At 43.4% G+C, this 21,675-nt stretch overlaps 1 protein-coding gene across 2 annotated transcripts in view; it reads right to left on the minus strand.

Moving 5' to 3' along the window:
- RANBP10 (RAN binding protein 10) overlaps positions 1-21,675 on the minus strand; it is a 74,619-nt gene that overhangs the window by 37,063 nt on the left and 15,881 nt on the right. For both annotated transcript variants that reach the window (XM_077887655.1, XM_077887647.1), the window contains exon 3: positions 9,660-9,712. In XM_077887655.1, coding sequence (XP_077743781.1) covers positions 9,660-9,712 — 53 coding nt within the window. The remainder of the gene's footprint in view (positions 1-9,659; positions 9,713-21,675) is intronic.

Genomic DNA, 21,675 nt, shown 5'->3' on the forward strand with positions numbered 1-21,675 from the left:
TGAGAGAGAGACAGAGACAGAGAGAGAGAGGTTATTTCCTACCGTCAAGAATCACTTACTTCAGACAGAGAGGAGTGGAGGCTCTCTGTCTCAGGCAAGTCCATCATCTGTTATTTGTTTCACTCAATCAGATCAGGAACCATAAGAAAAGTGGCTTCAGTTCTACACTTGGACCTTTCCTTCTTCATAAGCTTCTCTTCTGAGGACTCATGAAAGGCAGGATTAAGAGCCAAAGGCCAAAAAAAAAAAAAAAAAAAAAAAAAAAAAGCGCCAAAGGCCAGGTAATTCTTGACAGCAGCACCTGGGTAGGCCAAGGCTGGACTAAGTTACCTTCTTCTTAGACCAACTCAGACAGGGGCTGCACTGCTTGACTTGCACTCTGATACTTGCTCTGAGTGACAATGATATTTGGCATCTACAATGGCTATCCTCAGGCCATTTTATTAATAAAAGAATTCTTGGAACAAATTATCAGGAAAATCCTCAAGGCACAACACTAGTGGTTTGCAGTCTGTGCATCCACTACTCTGAAGACACCAAGCCAGATGAATTATTTCCCACGGGGCCCAATTCTGTTCTCTTCTCCCCATGTCTCTAGTCTAAGATACCACCGTGTTCTTCTGGGCCACCAAGACAGTCTCCTAACTGGCCTCCCTCCACCTATTCCTGCCCTTACCCCTCCAAACCGGGCATATCACATCTTTGCTTAAATTGCTCAGGGGCTCCCTGTACTACCTGTTTCCCTGACCCAGCACCAACCATTAGGCCCACAGCTGCTTAAACCCTTTAATCTTAAACCCTTAGCCCTTAGGGACAAGGTTCCAGGTGACGTTATTTTCAAAATTTCTTATGCCTTTTGGTAACAAATTCGTAAAATATACTGAATATATAAATGAGTGAAAAAAAAAAAACAAATGTATAGAAAACTCTATGGTAGATCGAGAACAAAATCTGTACCTACCTATTTCATAAAATCTGATGTTCTGGAGTATAAATCAGCATTACACAAGTTTTTTTAAAAGGCAGACCATGGGACACCTGGGTGGCTCAGTGGTTGAGCATCTGCCTTTGGCCCAGGGAGTGATCCTGGGGTCCTGAGATCAAGTCCCACATTGAGCTCCCCTGAGGGAGCCTACTTCTCCCTCTGCCTGTGTCTTTCCTTTCTCTGTGTGTCATAAATAAATAAATAAATAAATAATCTTTAAAAATACCAAAAATAAAAGGCAGACCACTTCATATTCCTGAACATGATGGAATAAGGTCAGGCTCGGCCAATTAAACAAATAAATAATGTTCAATCGTGAAAATTACAAAGCACTACAGTCTTGAATATAACCTGGGTCAGGAAGAAAACAGAGGGCATCCCTAGGTGGCTCAGCGGTTTAGTGCCTGCCTTCGGCCAAGGGCGTGATCCTGGAGCCCCAGGATCAAGTCCTGCATGGAGCCTGCCTCTCCCTTTGCCTCTCTCTCTCATGAGTGAATAAATATTTTTAAAAAAGGAAGAAAAATAAAATAAAATAAAATAAAATAAAATAAAATAAAATAGGAAGAAAGTCAAGAATAAGGGATATAATAAATACCCTAAAATGAAAAGCTCAAACTCAAACAGCATAACAGTGGTGCCTGGGTGGCTCAGTTAAGCATTGGCCTTTGGCTTAGGCCATGATTCCAGGGTCCTGGGATCAAGACCCATGTCAGGCTCTCTGCTCAGGAATCTGCTTCTCCCTCTCCCTCTCCCTCTGCCTGCTGCTCCCCTTGCTTATGCTCTCTTTCTGTCAAATAAATAAATAATCTAAAAAACCAAAAAACCAGCATATCAAAAGTTCTAAGTAGAGGCAGCACATGAGTGGTGGATCTGACTCTTAGTTTTGGCTCAGGTCATGATCTCAAAGTCATGAGTTTGAACCCCAAATCAGGCTCCATGCTAAGCAGGGAGTCTCCTTAAGACTCTTCCTCCCTGGGATCCCTGGGTGGCTGAGCGGTTTGGCGCCTGCCTTTGGCCCAGGGCGCGATCCTGGAGACCCAGGATCGAATTCCACGTCAGGCTCCCGGTACATGGAGCCTGCTTCTCCCTCTGCCTGTGTCTCTGCCTCTCTCACACTCTCTCTCTCTCTGTGTGACTATCATAAATAAATTAAAAAAAAAATAATAAAAAAAAAAGACTCTTCCTCCCTATGCCCCTCATCCTCCTGCTCATGCGCACACGCGTGCACTCCCACTCTTTCTCTCTTAAATAAACAAATTAATTTAAAAAAAAATTGTGAGGGGTGCCTGGGTGGCTCAGTTGGTTAAACAACTGCCTTCAGGGATCCCTGGGTGGCGCAGCGGTTTGGCGCCTGCCTTTGGCCCAGGGCGCGATCCTGGAGACCTGGGATCGAATCCCACGTCGGGCTCCCGGTGCATGGAGCCTGCTTCTCCTTCTGCCTATGTCTCTGCCTCTCTCTCTCTCTCTCTCTGTGTGACTATCATAAATAAATAATAAAAAAAAAAACAAAAAAACAAAAAACAACTGCCTTCAGCACAGGTCATAATCCCAGGGTCCTGGGATGGAGCCATATAGGCTCCCTGCTCAGTGCAGAGTCTGCTTCTCCCTCTCCCTCTGCCCCTCCCCCCACTCATGTTCTCTCTTATTCTCTCTCTCTGACATAAAATCTTTTTAAAAAATTTGTAAGAAGTAAAGTAGTACTTAGAAAAAAATATCTGGGGGTACTTGGGTGGCTCAGTGGTTTCACGGCTGCCTTCGGCCCAGCCTGTGATCCTGGAGTCCCGGGATCGAGTCCCTATGTCGGGCTCCCTGCATGGAGCCTGCTTCTCCCTCTGCTTGTGTCTCTGCCTCTCTCTCTCTCTGTCTCTCATGAATGAATGAATAAAATCTTTATTTAAAAAAAAAAAGAAAAATATCTAACAATGAACACCTATCTTTATTAGCAAGAAAATTAAAATACAAGACGCCTGGGTGGCTCAGCAGTTGAGCGTCCGTCTTCAGCCCTGGGCATGATTCTGGCATCCAGGATCAAGTCCCACATCAGGCTCCTTGCGGGAAGCCTGCTTCTCCCTCTGCCTATGTCTCTGTCTTTCTGTGTGTGTGTCTCTCATGAATAAATAAAAATCTTAAAAAAATAATAATAAAATAAAATTCATATGGAATTGCAAGGGAACCAAAAAACCCAGAACATACCTGAAAAAGAAAAAAAAAAAAATTAAAGGATTCATCCTTCTCAATTTCAAAACTTTCTACAAAGCAACCATAATCAAGAGAGTATGGTACAGGCGCAAGGACAAATATATAGATCAGTGGAATAGAATTGAGAAGCCAGAAAAAAAAATCCATGCATCTCCAGCTCAACTGGTTTTCAACAAAGATACCAAGATGATTCAGTAAGGAAAGAATAGTATTTTCAACAACTGATGCTAGGACAATTGGATAGCCACATGCAAATGAATGAAGCTGGATCCTTACCTCACAGCATAAACAAAAACTAAATGCATCAAAGCCTTAAATAAAAGGTGTTATCACATGACCCAGCAATTCTATTCCCAGGTACACAATCAAATGAAACATATGTCCATAAGAAAACTTGTACATAAGTGTTTATAGCATAAATCATAACAGCCAAAAAGTAGACACCATCCAAATATTCATCAAAAAATTCCAAATATTCATCAACAGACACATGGATAAGCAAAATGTGATATATCCATATAATAGAATATTATTTGGCCGTAAGAAGGAATGAAATTAGATGAACCTTGAGAACATTATGCTAAGTGAAAGAAGCCAGTCACAAAAGGCCACCTGTTATATGACTCCATTGATAGGAAATCAATGGAGGTCTAGAAAAGGAAAAACCATGGAGACAGAAAGTAGATTAGTGGTTTTCAGAGGCTACAGGAAAGGAGAATAAGGGAATGACTGCTAATGGGTATCGAGTTTCTCTTTGGGGTGATGAAAATGTTCTGGAATTAGAGGCTATGGTAGCACAAATTTGTGACTACACTAAAACCACTGAAATGCACACTTTAAATTGGTGAATGTTATGGTATATTTATTAGATCTCAATAAAAAAAAGGAATAAATAATAGTTTGGTAACAGTAATCTTTTAAAAAAAAATTAACAAAATGGAGCACCTGGATGGCTCAGTGGTTGAGCATCTGTCTTCGGCTCAGGTCGTGATCCTTGGGTCCTGGGATAGCGTCCTGCATTAGGCTCCTCACAGGGAGCCTGCTTCTCCCTCTGCTTGTGTCTCTGCCTCTCTCTGTGTCTCTCATGAATAAATAAATAAAATCTTTTTAAAAAACTAACAAAATGGATTAAATTCGTTTAAAAGATCAATCATGAAGATTTTTTTAGGTTGGGTTTTGTTTTTTTTTTTTAATTTTATTTATTGGGGCACCTGAGTGTCTCACTCAGGTCATGATCTCAGGGTCGTGGGATTGAGCCCTGCATCCAGCTAACTGCTCAGCAGAGAGTCTGCTTAAGATTCTCTCCCGCTAGGGCAGCCCGGGTGGCTCAGTGGTTTAGCACCACCTTTGACTCAGGGTGTGATCCTGGAGACCCGGGACTGAGTCCCACATTAGGCTCCCTGCATGGAGCCTGTTTCTCCCTCTGCCTGTGTCTCTGCCTCTCTCTCTGTGTCTCTCATTAATAAATAAATAAAATCTTAAAAAAAAAAAAAAAAAAGATTCTCTCCCACTCCCTATCCCTGTGTCCCTCGCCCTGCATGTACTTTCTCTCTCTCAAATAAATAAATCTTTTTTAAGTTTTATTTATTTAAGTAATCTCTATATCCCACATAAGGCTTGAACTCACAACCCTGAGATCAAGAGTCACGTGCTCTACACTGAGCCAACCAGGAGCCCCTTTGTTAGGTTTTGATAATATTCATCATAGCCATTTTCCTATAAAGAGAATCAGGTGGCCAAAGCAGAATATATTGAAAGTGATGCCATAAGAAAGAACTTACTTGAACAAGCTAACAAGAGAGGAAGGGAGTCTTAAAAAAATGTCCTTGCCAAAAGACCAATTGGCTCTGATGGATTTGTTGATAAATTTTTCTAAACTAACAAATCAAAAGTAATCTACATATACAGCCATGAAATTAAGGACCCCTCCCAATGACCTAGTAGGATTCTTCTCTACTAAGCAAGATATACTGAGTTATCACAAAATACACCCATAAGGCGCTTATAAATATAACTGTTCACTTCTGATTAAATGCTTCCAAGTAAGTATTTCAAAATAAGGAAAAGGAGTCCCTTTTTAAGCCATTATCTAGCACCTCCTGAAGTTCCATCACATGCCTAAACTCAGAATTCTCACTGCCCAGGCAGCCCAGCTTAGCCTCTACCCCTCTGGAAGGCCTCCTCTACACTAGTTCACTTGAACTAGTTACTTCTTAGCAAACCTGCTAGCATTTTGCCTATGCTTAAGACACTCCTTCAGCCCCCACTGCTTAAATAAAGAAGTTTAGGCCCCTTGACATGGAATATAAGACTTTCTTCAACCGGGTCATCCTGACTGTTCCCAGGAAGCCATCCCATCACACTAGGCAACTTAAAGATCTACCCATAGGCCTTACCACCACCCAGACCCACCTAGCAAACTCCTATATGTTTCTCAACATGAGGCTGATCACCCCTGTAAAGCCACACTAACCTCTCCAACCACCTCCATCAAACACACCAGTATCTATCAAAAAGATACATCAACGCTAAACATCTCATCTGAATTTAACACTAAAGTCTCAAATTCTAGACCCAGCCTAGGCCACCATCATCACCTCCCACCAACCATACATCCAAACAGAGCTTTCATTACAACCAAAGGTCTCTTGGAAATCAAAAGCAACTGGTAGAAAGGCTGCCATCATCCTCCATCTCATGTCCCCACTGGAATACATTCTAAGAATTTCAGGTCCAACTCTTTATGAATGGTGATAATTTCAGTTTTGGAGAATGTATGCTCATTAACCCCCAAACACACACCAAAAAAAGCAATCCCAGAAAATGGAAAGTGTCAAAGGGGATTGTGATCTTCCAAATCCAGCAGGATGAACAGCAGCAGGACACTTATTCCTAAGAGGAATGTCTCCCCTCTATCCCTACATCTGTCCTGTGCTAGGTCTTCTCACCCATTCAACCAGCCCTATATCCTGGGAAAGCCAGAGGCATCCATCCTTCCTAGGGAGAATCCCTATCTAGCTGCATTCTGATTCCTACTTACTACCTTAAGGACTAATCAGGGATATTAACAGATACGGCAGGAAGGAAAGCCCTCAGAGCTGGCGGGCAAAATGAAATGAAAATAGGTACAATACCCACAGAGGCCCCTTTCTCCTGCCAAACAAGAGATGTGCCACTGAGGATGTTAAAAAAGGTGCCAAATGGGATCCCTGGGTGGCGCAGCGGTTTGGCGCCTGCCTTTGGCCCAGGGCGCGATCCTGGAGACTCCGGATCGAATCCCACGTCGGGCTCCCTGCATGGAGCCTGCTTCTCCCTCTGCCTGTGTCTCTGCCTCTCTCTCTCTCTGTGACTATCATGAATAAATAAATAAAATCTTAAAAAAAAATTATTAAAAAAAAAAAAAAAAAAAAGGTGCCAACTCTCCTGATATATTAATGTAGGGACTCTCACCTCATCCACTGTGTCCAGGTCCCTTCTCCCTACAGGCCCACATCTTGTGCCTAGGTGCAGTCTGATTGCACAAGGATCCCAGATGGACTTCTCTACAATGTTACATTCACAACATCAAAACACATGACCAGCAGCTGGCTTCCAACTGGCCCAGAGAGGGTCAAAAAGCCCATCTTATGAACAATGCAAACAAACCAGGCCAGCTCCACAGGGCTCTATCTTGAAGAAATTCAAGTTTGCCTAGGTAGACCTTGAACCTCCCCCTCCTACCTCATCTACTCTACTCCATGGATCTCAAACCAAATGAGCCATGCAAAAAATAGTTCTTACTCAAGAAGGATGAGCATGTGGAATTTAGAATACCAAGCCTAGCACATAGTAAAATGCTATATTCCCAATCCACCTGAAAGACATGTGAGGACTCCTTGACACAACAGCACTTGCTTTTGTTTAATTCTATTCATACTTTTTTTTTTTTAAGATGTATCTAGGGCGTCTGGGTGGCTCAGCGGTTAAGCATCTGCCTTCAGCTCAGATGGTGATCCTGGGGCCCAAGGATTGAGTCCCGCATCGGCTCCGTGCAGGGAGCCTGCTTCAACCTCTGCCTATGTCTCTGCCTCCCTATGTGTCTCTCATGAATAAATAAATTTAAGATGTATCTATTTTTTCATGAGAGACAGAGAGAGAGAGAGAGAGAGAGGCAGAGACACAGGCAGAGAGAGAAGCAGGCTCCCCATAGGGAGCCTGTTGCGGGCCTCGATCCCAGATCCCAAATCCCAGGATCAAGCCCTGAGCTGAAGGCAGACACTCAACTGCTGAGCCACCCAGGCATCCCCTATTCATACTTTTAAAACAGATTAATATATTCACAAGAAAGAAGATGTGAAAGTTCTGAAAGTGAAAAATCTTTCTAGTCCTATCCCTAGCCACCCTGTCCCTTCCCAAGGGATAGCCGATATTATATAAGTTTTTCCGTAGCTTTCCAAAGATATTCAATGCATGTACAAGCAAGTACAGATACATTCATTCATACATTCATGCCTTTTTTATTTTTGCACATTTGGTAGCACATTCATACATTCATGCCTTTTTTATTTTTGCACATTTGGTAGCATATTATACACTGTTCTATGGCTTATATTTTCCACTTAACAATATATTCTAGAGATGACTCCAAATCAGTACCTAAACAACCTCCTCATTCTCTTCAAAGCTGCATAGTATTCTTTTCTGTGGATTAACAAAAATTCATTTAACCAATGTTCAGAGTTGCTTAAAGTGACATCTAATAACATTATAATAGTTACTTCCATATAATAAGCTTCTTTTATCTGCCATGAAGGCAGTGCAAAAGTTCAAAGAGCACATTTGGAGTAAGAAAAAGATTAAGAGGCATCTGGATGGCTCAGTCGGTTAAGTGGCCAACTTTTGATTTCGGCTCAGGTCATGATCTCAGTTTTGAAACCGAGCCCAGTGTTGGACTCTCCACTGAACGCAGATTCTCCTTATCCCTCTCTTCCTCCCCCTCATTCTCTTTTCCCTGCTTAAGGGCATGAACTCTCTCTCTTTCTCTCTAGTAAATAAATAAAAATCTTTAAAAATTACACAAGTGCGGGGATCCCTGGGTGGCTCAGCGGTTTAGCGCCTGCCTTTGGCCCAGGGTGTGATCCTGGGGTCCCGGGATCGAGTCCCGTGTCGGGCTCTCGGCGTGGGGCCTGCTTCTCCCTCCTCCTGTGTCTCTGCCTCTCTCTTCTATGTCTATCATAAATAAATAAATAAATAAATCTTTTTAAAAAATTACACAGCTGCGTGCTACACAAAGAGGCCAAACATGCCACATACATTCTGATTAATAACTAAAGGTCAGTTTTCACTCATATCAAAGCTGAAAAATGTTAGACCCCTGACAAATTAGTTGAATCTCGAGCAATTCTAGATTTTAAGTACTTGAAATTAGTCAATGAGAAAAAAAATCTGTGACTGATATCAAGCATAGATGGGAAAACACATAATGTTTAAGTGCTGCTCTCTTTTTGGAAAAAGCCAGTTGCCTTCTCTGTGTCTGAGGCATAAAAAAGAGAGGGCCAGGGCAAAAACATAGGGACTTTAAAACAAAACAAAACAAAAAACATAGGGACTTTGCCCGCCTTCATGATGGTGCTAAGGTAGCTTGCACCATGTCACTTATGCCACTATAGGGATAAATGGACTTAGGACCATCTTCTGGAACTCACCAGCTTCTGTTGGAGGTTTCTATCCCCTCAACTGTACACAGCCCAAGACTAGGTATGGGTCACTGGGCAGAAAGTAGCTGAAAGGGCTCCTGGAAAGTAGAGGAGGACCATCTGCAGGGCTCAGAGCATTCCACAAATCTGAATGAGGTTGCTGACTGACAATCCAAGTCTTGCACACATACTATTTATTTAAAAAATCACCTCAACCATGTTCCAAGTGGGAGGCCACTTAAAAACTTGATCATTGGGCAGCCCAGGTGGCTTAGCGGTTTAGTGCCACCTTCAGCCCAGGGCGTGATCCTGGAGACCCAGGATTGAGCCCCATGTCAGGCTCCCTGCATAGAGCCTGCTTCTCCCTCGGCCTGTGTCTCTGTCTCTTTCATGAGTAAATAAAAAATAAAAAATAAAAACTTTATCATCAATATGGTGCAGTAACAAAGAAGCCAGAATTGGCAGCAGCCTTCCTCTCCATATATGCCAGGGTCCCAGGCTGGTCAAAGGCCAATGGGAATAACAGTTACAAAGGCATATCCCCACTAGGACCAAACTCAGGTTGCTTTTAACTACAAACAGTTCAAATTCCATGAATGATGAACACTTGCTAATTAATTTTTGAAATGGAAGCCCATACCATCCCACCCATGGCCAAGTTTTATGATCTTCCACCTTATGACCTGGCTTTGGGTAAGGCAAGCAGCAAAGTTCACTCTATTCTCTTGGCTGCTACCATGATTCTCATCATAGAATGGATCAGGAGAGCAGAACAAATATTCTCTTAACCAGTGACTCACCAGGAAGTCTGTTCATGTTGACGCCTTGAGCTGACAGTCCTATTCCCATGTACCTTCAAAAAATCACACACACAAAATTTTTGGTTAGCAAATGGTTATGTGCCTCCCTTCTAAAATATTTCTTGGTAAAAGAAAAACGGAAAAGCAACAAATATAGAGACTCTTTTTTTTTTTTTAAAAGATTCCACTTATTTATTCATAAGAGAGACAGAGAGAGAGAGAGGCAGAGACACAGGCAGAGGGAGAAGCAGGCTCCATGAAGGGAGCCCGACATGGGACTCGATCCTGGCACCCTGGGATCACACCCTGAGCTGAAGGCAGAAGCCCAACCCCTGAGCCACCCAGGTGTCCCGAATATAGAGACTCTTAATACACTAAATGGTTCTTACAGAAGCTTCACATCTTTCTTTTTTTTTTTTTTTTTAAGATTTTATTTATTCATGAGAGACACAAAGGGGGTGGGGGGGCAGAGACACAGGCAAAGGGAGAAGCAGACTCCATGCAGGGAGCCCGACATGGGACTCAATCCCGGGTCTCTGGGATCAGGCCCTGGACTGAAGGCGGCGCTAAACCGCTGAGCCACCCAGGCTGCCCCCACATTTTCATTTTCTAAGGAAAATCATCCCAATGTCTTAAGTAGCTGGAGAAACAAGAGGTAGTTTGTGTGTTTATAAGTAGGAACCACTGGTTTCAGTTTCAGAAGAAAGTTTCCTGAAATCACTGTTTCCAGCCCCTTGGTTTTTGGCTCCAGCTAAGGCAGTGGAATCTACCCTCAAGAAGTAACTAAAGTAAGCAGATGAATCCTAGGTAGTACTTGGCAGAGTGATGCAAGATCAATCCAACAAGGACAAGCCACTCTTCAGCAAGGACCAAGACACCGAAAAAGTACAGCTAGGCTGGCTCTGTAGAAGACTGTAAAGACCCCTCACACAGGGCTTCTTATCTGGGTATCTCCAAACTCATTACCTTTGCCCCATACATTCACCACTGGCCCCCTGATCATCCAATGTTGGGGGGGGGCTGTCTTTAAGCCCCTGAGACACCGCCCCAGCCCCACTCTTCCCACCTAAGTACCTAAACAACTAAGCCAACCACAGCAAGGTGGGGCCCATGCTGCACAACTCTGTCAAAGATATCTCAGTGGCATTCATGAGAAGGCAGGCCAGAAAAGGAAATGAACACAGTTTTTCAGTCTGTTGGTAGTGTGCAAGGAAATAGTGAGGTATTTCCCCAAGAACTGAAATAATTACCTTCTAAGAATACAATAGTAGAAACCCACACATGATGCCTTATATTAACCTTGTATGAGTGCCAACAGGTAATTGAGAAGCTCAGAGTACTAAAAACACCAACCAAGAGGGCTGAGATATAACTATGGTTGCATAACAATGTAAATGTACTTAAAGCCACTGAACTTACACTTAAAGATGGTTAAAATAGTCGATTTTATATTATGTATACTTTACCACACACACAAAAATGTTTTTTGCCTTATTTTGACCATTTCAAGTTTACACATTTACATTCCAATTATTCCCTATCGTAAATAATTCTGCATTCCACATACATTTCTCCGTCTGGGATTATGTCTTTCTTTCCCAACATGTACCATGCACCTATGTACCTGTTTCCTAACACTACCTGAGTTCCCACAACATGGTGCTCCTGTCTCTCCAAGTCCTTCATCTACAGTAAATGCCCCTTTGCCCTTCTCTGGCTGGCTATACCAGTGAGTTTGGGGGAGCAGACTCTATCATCCAAAAAAGGACCAGGCAGAGAAGGCAGGCTCTGACCCACACATCCTCCTCTGAAACCAGCTATCTCATCATGCTGGTGGGAACCAGGAAGACACTGACCAACCCATGACCCTGATAATCTGGCCTGCAGGAGTTAGGGGAAGAGGAGGAAAGGGAAAGGAACAGCACTTCAAAGAGGGACTTGCAAGGTTCAAAGGACCCAGACTCTCCAAGTGCCTGCTACCTCCTGCCAAAAATGGACATTGAAGAACCATCAGGAGCAGAAGCAGTGTAAGCCTGCTGGCAGGATTCCCATTAGATTAAAACCTGTACTTTTTCCTGGAAAACCAGCAGCCCAAATAATCAGCTTCCTTGCTTTACATGGTAGAAGCTGCCAAAAGCCAGTCTCCATTCTCTTAATGCCTCAGCTGACCAAGCAGCAAATGACCTCAACTGCCTTGCAGTCATCAATAAAATCAGGTACCACATACCCAGGGGTTTCCCTGACTTAGATGTCAGCCCACTCATCTTGTCCTATCCGAAGGAGCCTGAGTCCCTGCCCAATACTACATGTGATCCCATCCCTGACATACAGGTTTCCTGACACTAAGATGAGGGTTTGTGTTTGGAGCACATGTTTCCTGGATAACTCTTAACCACTTAAAGCTAATGCAAATAGGGAAGGTTGAGCAGCTTGGCGACCAGCAACCAGGGTCTAATTCCACAAATTTCCATGGGAATGAGGAACTACTAAGGCATATGCACTCAAACTTAAGTTGCTTAGGCTTCTGCACTGGGGAAATCTTTTCCACCTCCAGCAGCTAGCCCTCAACACCTTTCTATAAACTCTGCCCCAGAGATGGAATAGTGTTGACCAGTGGATGGTCTGGGAGCCTTTACATAAACCCTAGGGTCAACTCGTGAATCCAAGTGGATGATCTAAGGGCAGAGCACCCAGAGGAAATCCAATGCCAACACATGGATGCATGTCACCTGCAGGTGTCAATGAGCAACCCCACAGGAACCTAAATTGCATATTCATAAAAAGTTGGAGCTGAGTCGATGTTCAAAACAAATGAGTCCCAACTCTTCAAACAATGGGTGACATTAAGTCTTTTGCAAAAGTATGATGTTCTAAAATTACAAAAAGACACAGCCTTCTACCTTTCAGCAAGTCTTCATGTACTTGAAAACTATTATCCAACCAGTCTGACATAAGCAAGGGCAAAAAAGCTATAAGGACCTCATGAACAGGGCAGCCATGGTAGCTTACCAGTATAGCGCAATCTTCCACCCAAGGCATGATCCTGGAGACCCGGGATCGAGTCCCACGTCAGGCTCCCTGAATGGAGCCTGCTTCTCCCTCTGCCTGTTTCTCCCTCCCTTCCTCCCTCCCTCCCTCCGTCTCTCTCTGTCTCTAATAAATAAATAAAAAATCTTAAAAAAAAAAAAAAAGGACCTCATGAACATACTAAAAAACACTGAATTATATACTTTAAGTGGGTGAATTGTATGGTACGTTGTTATATCTCAGTCATACTCAACAAACTAGTAATAAAAGGCAACTGTCTAGGGATGTCTGGGTGGCTCAGTGGTTGAGCACCTGCCTTCGGCCCAGGGCATGATCCTGGAGTCCTGGGATAGAGGCCCACACCAGGCTCCCTGCATGGAGCCTGCTTCTCTCTCTGCCTATGTCTCTGCCTTTCTCGCTGTGTCTCTCATGAATAAATAAAATCTTTTAGAAAAAAAGGCAACTGTCTTAATAATTAAGGCCGTATATGATAAGTCCACAGCTAAAATCAAATCTAATGGTAAAAGTCTGAAAAGTTTTTCCTAAGATCAGGAACAAGACAAATATGCCTGTTTGCCACCCTAACAGAGTATTAGATGTTCTAGCCAAAGCAATTAGACAAGAAAAAAGAAATAAAAGGCACCAGAACCGAAAAAGAATAAGTAAAACCATCTCTATCCACAGATGACATGATCCTGTATGTATAAAACCCTAAAGATTCCACAGAAATGCTATTAGAATAAACAAATTCAGCAGAAGTGAAGGATACAAAATCAACACACAAAGATCAGTTGTTTTTCTATTACACAAACAGCGAACAATTGAAAAAGGAAATTAGGGATCCCTGGGTGGTGCAGCGGTTTAGCGCCTGCCTTTGGCCCAGGGCGCGATCCTGGAGACCCGGGATCGAATCCCACAACGGGCTCCTGGTGCATGGAGCCTGCTTCTCCCTCTGCCTATGTCTCTGCCTCTCTCTCTGTGTGACTATCATAAATAAATAAAAATTAAAAAAAAAAAAAAAGGAAATTAAAACAATTTGATTTATAATAGCATTATAAAGTATAAAATACTGGGGTGTCTGGGTCGCTCAGTCTGTTAGATGTCCAGTTCTTGGTTTTGGCTCAAGTGATCTCAGGGTCATGAGCTCTAGTACTGCATCATACTCTGCGAACAAAGTCTGCTTGAGATTCTTTCTCCCTTTCCCCATCCTCCCACTTGCTCTCTCTCACACTAAAAGAAATAAGTCTTAAAAAAAAAAAGAATAAAATACTCTTAGTCTCTAAAGTAGACTAAAGGAGTTGAGTGTCTGCCTTTGGCTCAGGCCGTCTTGATCCCTGGTCTAGGGATCAAGTCCCACATTGAGTTCCCTGTGAGGAGCTTACTTCTCCCTCTGTCTCTGCCTCTCTCTATGTGTGTCTCATGAATAAATAAATAAAATTAAAAAAAAAAAAAAACTTAACCAAGGAGACAAAAGACTATACTACTAAAAACTACAAAATGTTGCTGAAAGAAACAGAAGAAGATACAAATAAATGGAAAGACATCTGTGTTCACAAATTGGAAGACTAATATTGTTAAGATCCCTAACTACCGAGTGCGAAACGCAGATTTTTTTTTTTAAATATTTATTTATTTATTCATGAGAGACACACACTTAGAGAGAGAGAAGCAGAGACACAGGCAGAGGGAGAAGCAGGCTCCATGCAGGGGCCTGATGTAGGACTCGGTCCCTGGACTCCAGGATCACGCCCTGGGCCAAAAGCAGGCGCTAAACATTTGAGCCACCCAGGCATCCCTCGAAACACAGATTTAATGCTATCCATATGGCATCGCAAGGAATAATAACTAGCCAAAACAATCTTGAAAAAAAAGAAAAAAGCTGGGATCCCTGGGTGGCGCAGCAGTTTGGCGCCTGCCTTTGGCCCGGGGCACGATCCTGGGGACCCGGGATCGAGTCCCATGTCGGGCTCCCGGTACATGGAGCCTGCTTCTCCCTCTGCCTGTGTCTCTGCCTCTCTCTCTCTCTCTCTCTCACTGTGTGCCTATCATAAAAAAAAAAAAAAAAAAAAAAGAAAAAAGAAAAAAGTTGGAGGACTCACACTTCCTGATTTCAAAACTTACCACAAATCTGTGATAATGAAAACAGTGTTGGTATGGCATACAGACAAACATATAGGCCATAGTAACAGAATAGAGAGCACAGAAATATACCCTCCCATATGTGGTAAACTGATTTCGACAAAAATACTAAGATCATTCAATTGGAAAATGACAGTCTTATCAACAAATGGTGCTGGGACATCTGGATATCAAATGCAGAAGAATGAAGTTGGGCCCCTACCGTAACCATATGCAAAATTAACTTAATACAGATCAAATAAACAAAGACCTAAAACTGTAAAACTCTCTGAAGAAAACAGAGGAGAAAAGGTTTACATTGGAAACAGCAATGATTTTTTTGGATATCACACCCAAAACACAGGCAACAAAAGAAAAAAAGTAAACTACATCAAAATCGTAAACTTTGGGGATCTCTGGGTGGCTCAGCGGTTTAGCACCTGCCTTCGCCCCAGGGCGTAATCCTGGAGTCCTGGGATCAAGTCCCGCATGGGGCTCCCTGCATGGAGCCTGCTTCTCTCTCAGCCTGTGTCTCTGCCAGTCTCTCTCTCTCTGTCATGAATGAATAAATAAAATCTTAAAAAAAAAAAAAAAAACTTAAACTTTTGTGTCTAAAAGGACACCATCAACACCGTGAAAAGCAACCCACAGGACAGGAGAAAATATCTGCAAATAGTATGTGATAAGGGTTGGTGTTTTTAAAGATTTTATTTGTTTATTTGAGAGAGCGAGTGAGCAAAACAGAGAGGGAACAAGTGGAGAGAGGGGAAGAGGAAGAAGCAGACTCTCTGTGGAGCAGGGAGCCTGCCACAGGGCTCGATCCTAGGACCCTGGGATCATGTTCTGAGCCAAAGGCAGACACTTAACTGACTGAACCACCCAGGCACTCCTGATTAAGGGTTCAATATCCAAGATATTTAAAGAACTCCTACAACTCAACAAAAACAAAAAACATAACAAAACAGAAAATCTATTAAAAACAGGCAAGCAGGACACCTGAGTGGCTCAGTGGTTGAGTGTCTGCCTTTGGCTCAGGGCCTGATCCCGGAATTCTGGGATCGAGTCCCATACTGGGCTTCCCGCATAGAGCCTGCTTCTCCCTCTGCCTGTGTCTCTGCCTCTCTCTGAATAAATAAATAAAATCTTAAAAAACAAAAACAAAAACAGGCAAGCACTTGAGTAGTTATAGAGACAGATGGCTAATAAGCACATGAAAAGATGTACAGCCTAACTAATCACTAGAAAATGTAGATCAAAACCACAATGTGAGGGATCCCTGGGTGGCACAGCGGTTTGGCACCTGCCTTTGGCCCAGGGTGCGATCCTGGAGACCTAGGATTGAATCCCACGTCGGGCTCCCGGTGCATGGAGCCTGCTTCTCCCTCTGCCTGTGTCTCTGCCTCTCTCTCTCTCTGTGACTATCATAAATAAAAAATATAAATAAATAAATAAATAAATAAATAAATAAATAAATAAATAAAACAAACCACAATGTGGGACCCCTGGGTGGCTCAGCAGTTGAGCCTCAGCCCTGGGCTCAGGGCATGATCTCCAGCTCTAGGGATCAAGTCCCACATTGGTCTCCCTGTGAGGAGCCTGCTTCTCCCTCTCCCTGCCACTCCTGCTTGTTCTCTTTCTCTCTCAAATAAATAAAATCTTTAAAATTAAAAAAAAAAAAAAAACTACTAAAAAAAAATCACACTATGCTTTTTAAAAGCTTGATTTTTAACAGAATTTCACTTCTGGGTATATACTCAAAAGAACTGAAAACAGGGCCTTGAATAATTATTTGTACATCCATATTCATACTAGCATTATGCACAACAGTCAAAAGGTGAAAGTAAACCAATCCAAGTATCTATCGCTGAATGGATGAATGGATAAACAGAATGTAACATCTGTACACAGTATAATATTCAGCTTTAAAAAGGAAAAAATTCTGGGGTGCCTGGCTGGCTCAGTCGGAACATGCAACTCTTGGGGTTGTAAATTCGAGCCCCATGTGGGTATAGAGATTACTTAAATAAATATAACTTTAAGAAAGGAAGGAAATTCTGATATTATACTACAACATGAATAAACTTGAAAACATTGGGACACCTGAGTGGCTCAGTGGTTGAGCACCTGCCTTTAGCTCAGGTCATGATCCAGGGCCCCTGGATGAGTCCCACATTGGACTCCTCACAGGAAGCCTGCTTCTCCCTCTGCCTATGTCTGCTTTTCTCTGTCTCTCATGAATAAAGAAACAAAATGTTTTTTTTTTTTAAAAGAAACCTGAAGACATCATACTAAGTGAAATTAGTCACAAAAAGACAACTGCAGGGAGCACCAGGGTGGCTCAAGTTGTTGTCTGACTTCGACTAAGGTCAGGACCTCAGGGTCCTGGGATCAAGCCCAGTGTCAGGCTCCCTGCTCATAGGAGACTGTTTGCCCCTCCCCCTTGCTCATGCTCGCATGTGCACTCACTCTCTCTTACGCTCTTCAAAAAAAAAAAAAAAAAAAAACTTAAAAAGACAAATTTTGTTTGATTCCACTTATAAAAAGGTATTTAGAGTAGTATAATTAATAAAGACAAAATAGAACGGTAGTTACCAGGGCCTAGGAGGAGAATCAGGAGTTACTGTTTAATGGGGACAGACTTTCAATTTGGGAGATGAAAAAAGTTATGGAGATGGATGGTGGTGATAGTTGCACAACAATGTGAATGTACTAATGCCACTCAACTGTACATTTAAGAATATTAAAATGGTAAATTTTATGTTGTGTATGTTTTATAATAAATAAATGAATACATATCAATGCAACTGCCCCTTGTCCCAAAAAAGGTTCAAGTTCACTATCATCAGCTATAGCATTTGTTATTACAGAAAATCTTTTCCTCTATTCAAGCTTGGGGATTTAGGATTCAGGGAGACAATACCTTCACATGTTCATTCTTTCAGAAGTGTCATCTCTGGCCAACACCCAGCATGTGGATATGTGTTTACTCAGTTCTGATATCCCCTAAATACCAATAACCCAAGCCATCCAAACACAAGAGATGGACCCAAAGTTTACAGGCCCAAACCCTATGTCTTATGCTACAATTAACAAACTGATACAAGGCCTGCTGCCTACCTCAGGATGCAGGAGATAGAGGAAGGAACCCGCAGCCCTCAGAGGAAAATCATGGAGCTACAGCAGTGCTGGGCACATAACAGACATTCAACAAACCCCTAGCATTCATCCATTCATGGTCTGGTGAACTTTATCACCAATGTCACAGGATCTTTCCCAACTATATTACAAGGGAACCTAAGCTTATAGCTGGTATGGTGAGATAATAAAAGAGCTACATGATAGTTCAGCTACTCTGAACTCAGCCACAGCACCTCCAGTACTATTCTCCCCTCTTGCAGACACTGGACTTTAGCAGTGAGATTAAATAACTTACAATCATGAAGCTAGTGACATTACAGGCATAGAGGGGAAGTCTACTACTCCATCCACTCATGAAAAATCTAAGGAGGCCTGAGGTTCCCTCTCAATCACCAACAAATGACATGTGTAGTGCTTTGCCAGGTCATGGACTCATGTGATCCCAGCTCTCTAACAGGCTGGCAAGAATAAAGTAAAATAATAAGGAAAGAGCATAATGAAAACCCCAAACCCACATACGTTCTCCTGGACACATATAGTAGTACCTCTGCATCTAAGCAGCATTGACAACACCTCTCTCCTCTATGGATCTCTGGTGGCACTTGAAAATGAATAAATTGTTAGGAGCTGTTGAAACCTTGCTAAAGTGGAGTAATTCAGTAAAAACAGGTGTGATAAATTTATTTTTACAGAAGCGCTTGAGATCATTCACCTACTCTATAAAGATCCTGTGTCCAATATGGTGTTGGGGACACAAGGATTGGGGTCTGAATTCAGTTACTGCACTCTAACAGTTTCTAGAGGCAAGGGGCAAGCCAAAGACTCAGGATGCACTGACTCGGGGATTCCCAGAGGATGTGAAGGCTGAGCCAAGACCTGGTAAGGAGTGAGGGGGAAGAGAGGAGCATGTTCCATGCAGAAGCAGCAGAATGTGCTGAGACATAGTGGCAAGAACACAGCTCCACAATCAAGGAACTAAGAGAAATTAGTGTGGCTGGGTCACAGCTTGGGCAGACCTAAAAAGAACCAAAGCTGGAGCAGGAAATGGGCTATTCACATACAGCCTGCATGGTAGCTTAAGGAGTTTGAACTTCATGGAAGGTAAATAGGAAGCTACAGAAAGGATTTAGAAAAGGGTGCAGCTGATCAAACCACTAATATCTGTAAAATGGACTGAAGAGGCAAAACCAAAGGCTTGACAAGGGCTGGACAAGGACAGAAGCAGTGAGGATGGCAAGGCATGGAGAGAGCCCACTGTTCCTTTTTTTTTTTTTTTTTGTTAAGATTTTATCTTGGGGGATCCCTGGGTGGCGCAGCGGTTTAGCGCCTGCCTTTGGCCCAGGGCACGATCTTGGAGACCCGGGATCAAATCTCACATCGGGCTTCCGGTGCATGGAGCCTGCTTCTCCCTCTGCCTGTGTCTCTGCCTCTCTCTCTCTCTCTCTGTGACTATCATACATAAATAAATAAAAAATTAAAAAAAAAAAGATTTTATCTTGGGACGCCTGGGTGGCTCAGGGGTTGATCATCTGCCTTCGGCTCAGGGAGTGATCTTGGGTGCAGGGATCAAGTCCTATATCCGTCTCCCTGTGAGGAGCCTGCTTCTCCCTCTTTCTATGTCTCTGCCTCTCTCTGTGTGTCTCTCATGAATAAATAAATAAAATATTTAAAAAAATAAAAATAAAGATTTTATCTTTAAGTAATCTGTATACCTAATGTGGGGCTTGAACTTACAACCCTGAGGTCGAGAGTCACACGCTCTACTGACAGCTAGCCAGGCACCCCTGAGCCAAGTGCTCTTTAGAACACAGTAAACTTAGATGCATGGGGGAGGAGATGCCTGGGACACAGCCCAGCAGAGCTAGTCACCATAGAAAGGGCTCCAAACTTTGGAGCCTAAGTACTTGGCCTCTCAGTAGTGGCCCTTCCCCAGCTCTCTTCCAACCCTGGCATTTACACTGTGTGCAAACAGCTGAACAAGAAACATACCTGCATCAGAGCAAATGTATCAGGCAAGCCCAGATTCAAATCCCACCCCTACCACTGAGTTCACCATATGCCCGAGTCAGCTTGTCAGAGACTGTTCTTCAGCTATAATCTTCAGCCCTAAGAGCCTTCAGTGTAGCCATTAAACAGGATCCTGGGCATGGTGCCAAAAGGGCTGCTAGTGGACAGTGGATGACTCCACTGTGCTTTAGTTCACACCTAGAGGCTTTTCTAGCATTGGAATCAGGTAAAATAGGCTATTTCTGAAGGCCTGGATCTTGGAACATCTAAAAACAAGGGCCTGTCTACTGGGGATTGCCAAGGAAAAAGGAGATGAGCATTTGCTTCCTTCTTCGTAACATGTCAGACAATGCTCTAACACTAACAGATACAAGCTGCCTTGGTCACCTGGGAGGGAGGCAACATGGGTTCTCATTCCCAAAAGCAGGTAACTGGAATAGACAGAGCTTAGCTCCCCTATATTTAGCATCTCCACTAGGACTTTCTTTTCAGGCAGCAGGATATATCTGAGGAGCTTGAGGGCAAACTTATTAACCCCATATCATGACTGAAAGTAGGGTAAACCCAGCCGATTTACTCCTTTCTCCCATATGGCAGCAAAATGGAAAATACCCTTTATCAGAGAGGTGAGACAGCCAGTAAGTGTGAAGGGACAATAGATAAGCTCTTCGGTGCAGTGAGACCATGAGTTGGCCTCTACCTTCTCTGTTTCTACTTCACTGCCAAAACCACAACACAAGCTAGAGCTAGAAGAGTAACTCTATCTGTGGGGCTCTCGCGAGAAGAGGACAGCAAGCGAGCACAGCTCTGGCCAAGCTGGAGAACAAGACAGAGGAAGAGCAACGTCTCTGGCAAGCCCCTCCGCTGACCACACAGCCAGGTCCGCCCTGAAGCTCTCACCATACACTGCAGGCAGCAGAGGAGAACAGGGGCCCTAGTAAGTCACCTACAATGAAAATAGACTGGTGGTTTCTGGGGCCCATGCTGCCCTCCCCTTGCCTCTGCTGACTCTCCTACAAAAGCAACAGTCTGCTGAAACCCTGCAGTCACGCGGGGATATGAGTGCACTCCAGTCAGCTTGGATTCTTCTTTTTTCCTCTCTGGTTTTCCATATTTTCTACAATTAACATAAATTAATAGTCATAGAAAAATCATTTTCCAGAGCCAGTTGATGGCACATACTGAGGAGGTTGTTGGCTCTCACCCACCAGACTCCCAGAGCAACATTTCAGTGCCAGGGAGACACAGCAGGGGACCTGGTTTTCATGGTCAACCGCTCAGTACACCCACTTCCCTGAGCCTTGACAGGAGGGCAGAGGCTGCATGTGAAGGGTACACCTTCAGAAACAGCGGGAAATTGTCAAAATCCCTGCTCAGCAGAGGAGCTGGGGCTCTGGCTCATGTAGTACCAGGTGAGTCCCAAGCACAACCCAGAGCATACACCCAGGAAATCTTCCTGCAGTAACACTGGCTCAGCACAGCTCCAACTGACCCAGACAGGCCTGATGGTGAACAGAGGACGGGACCTTAGAAACCAGACCTTTGGAGTCTCACAGCCTCCAGAGACATACAACAAGACCTGGGGCCAGGAGACCAGACTTTGCTGTTATCACCCATCCAGTCCTGAGAGACAGCCTGGAGCACCATACACAGGGGACCTTTTTGGCAACAAATTTAGCACTCCCTTCCTGCCTCCTGAAGAGAAGTAGAAGAGTTTTAAAGTGAC

This window comes from Canis aureus, chromosome 3 (assembly GCF_053574225.1).
Source record: "Canis aureus isolate CA01 chromosome 3, VMU_Caureus_v.1.0, whole genome shotgun sequence".
Classification (NCBI taxonomy): domain Eukaryota; kingdom Metazoa; phylum Chordata; class Mammalia; order Carnivora; family Canidae; genus Canis; species Canis aureus.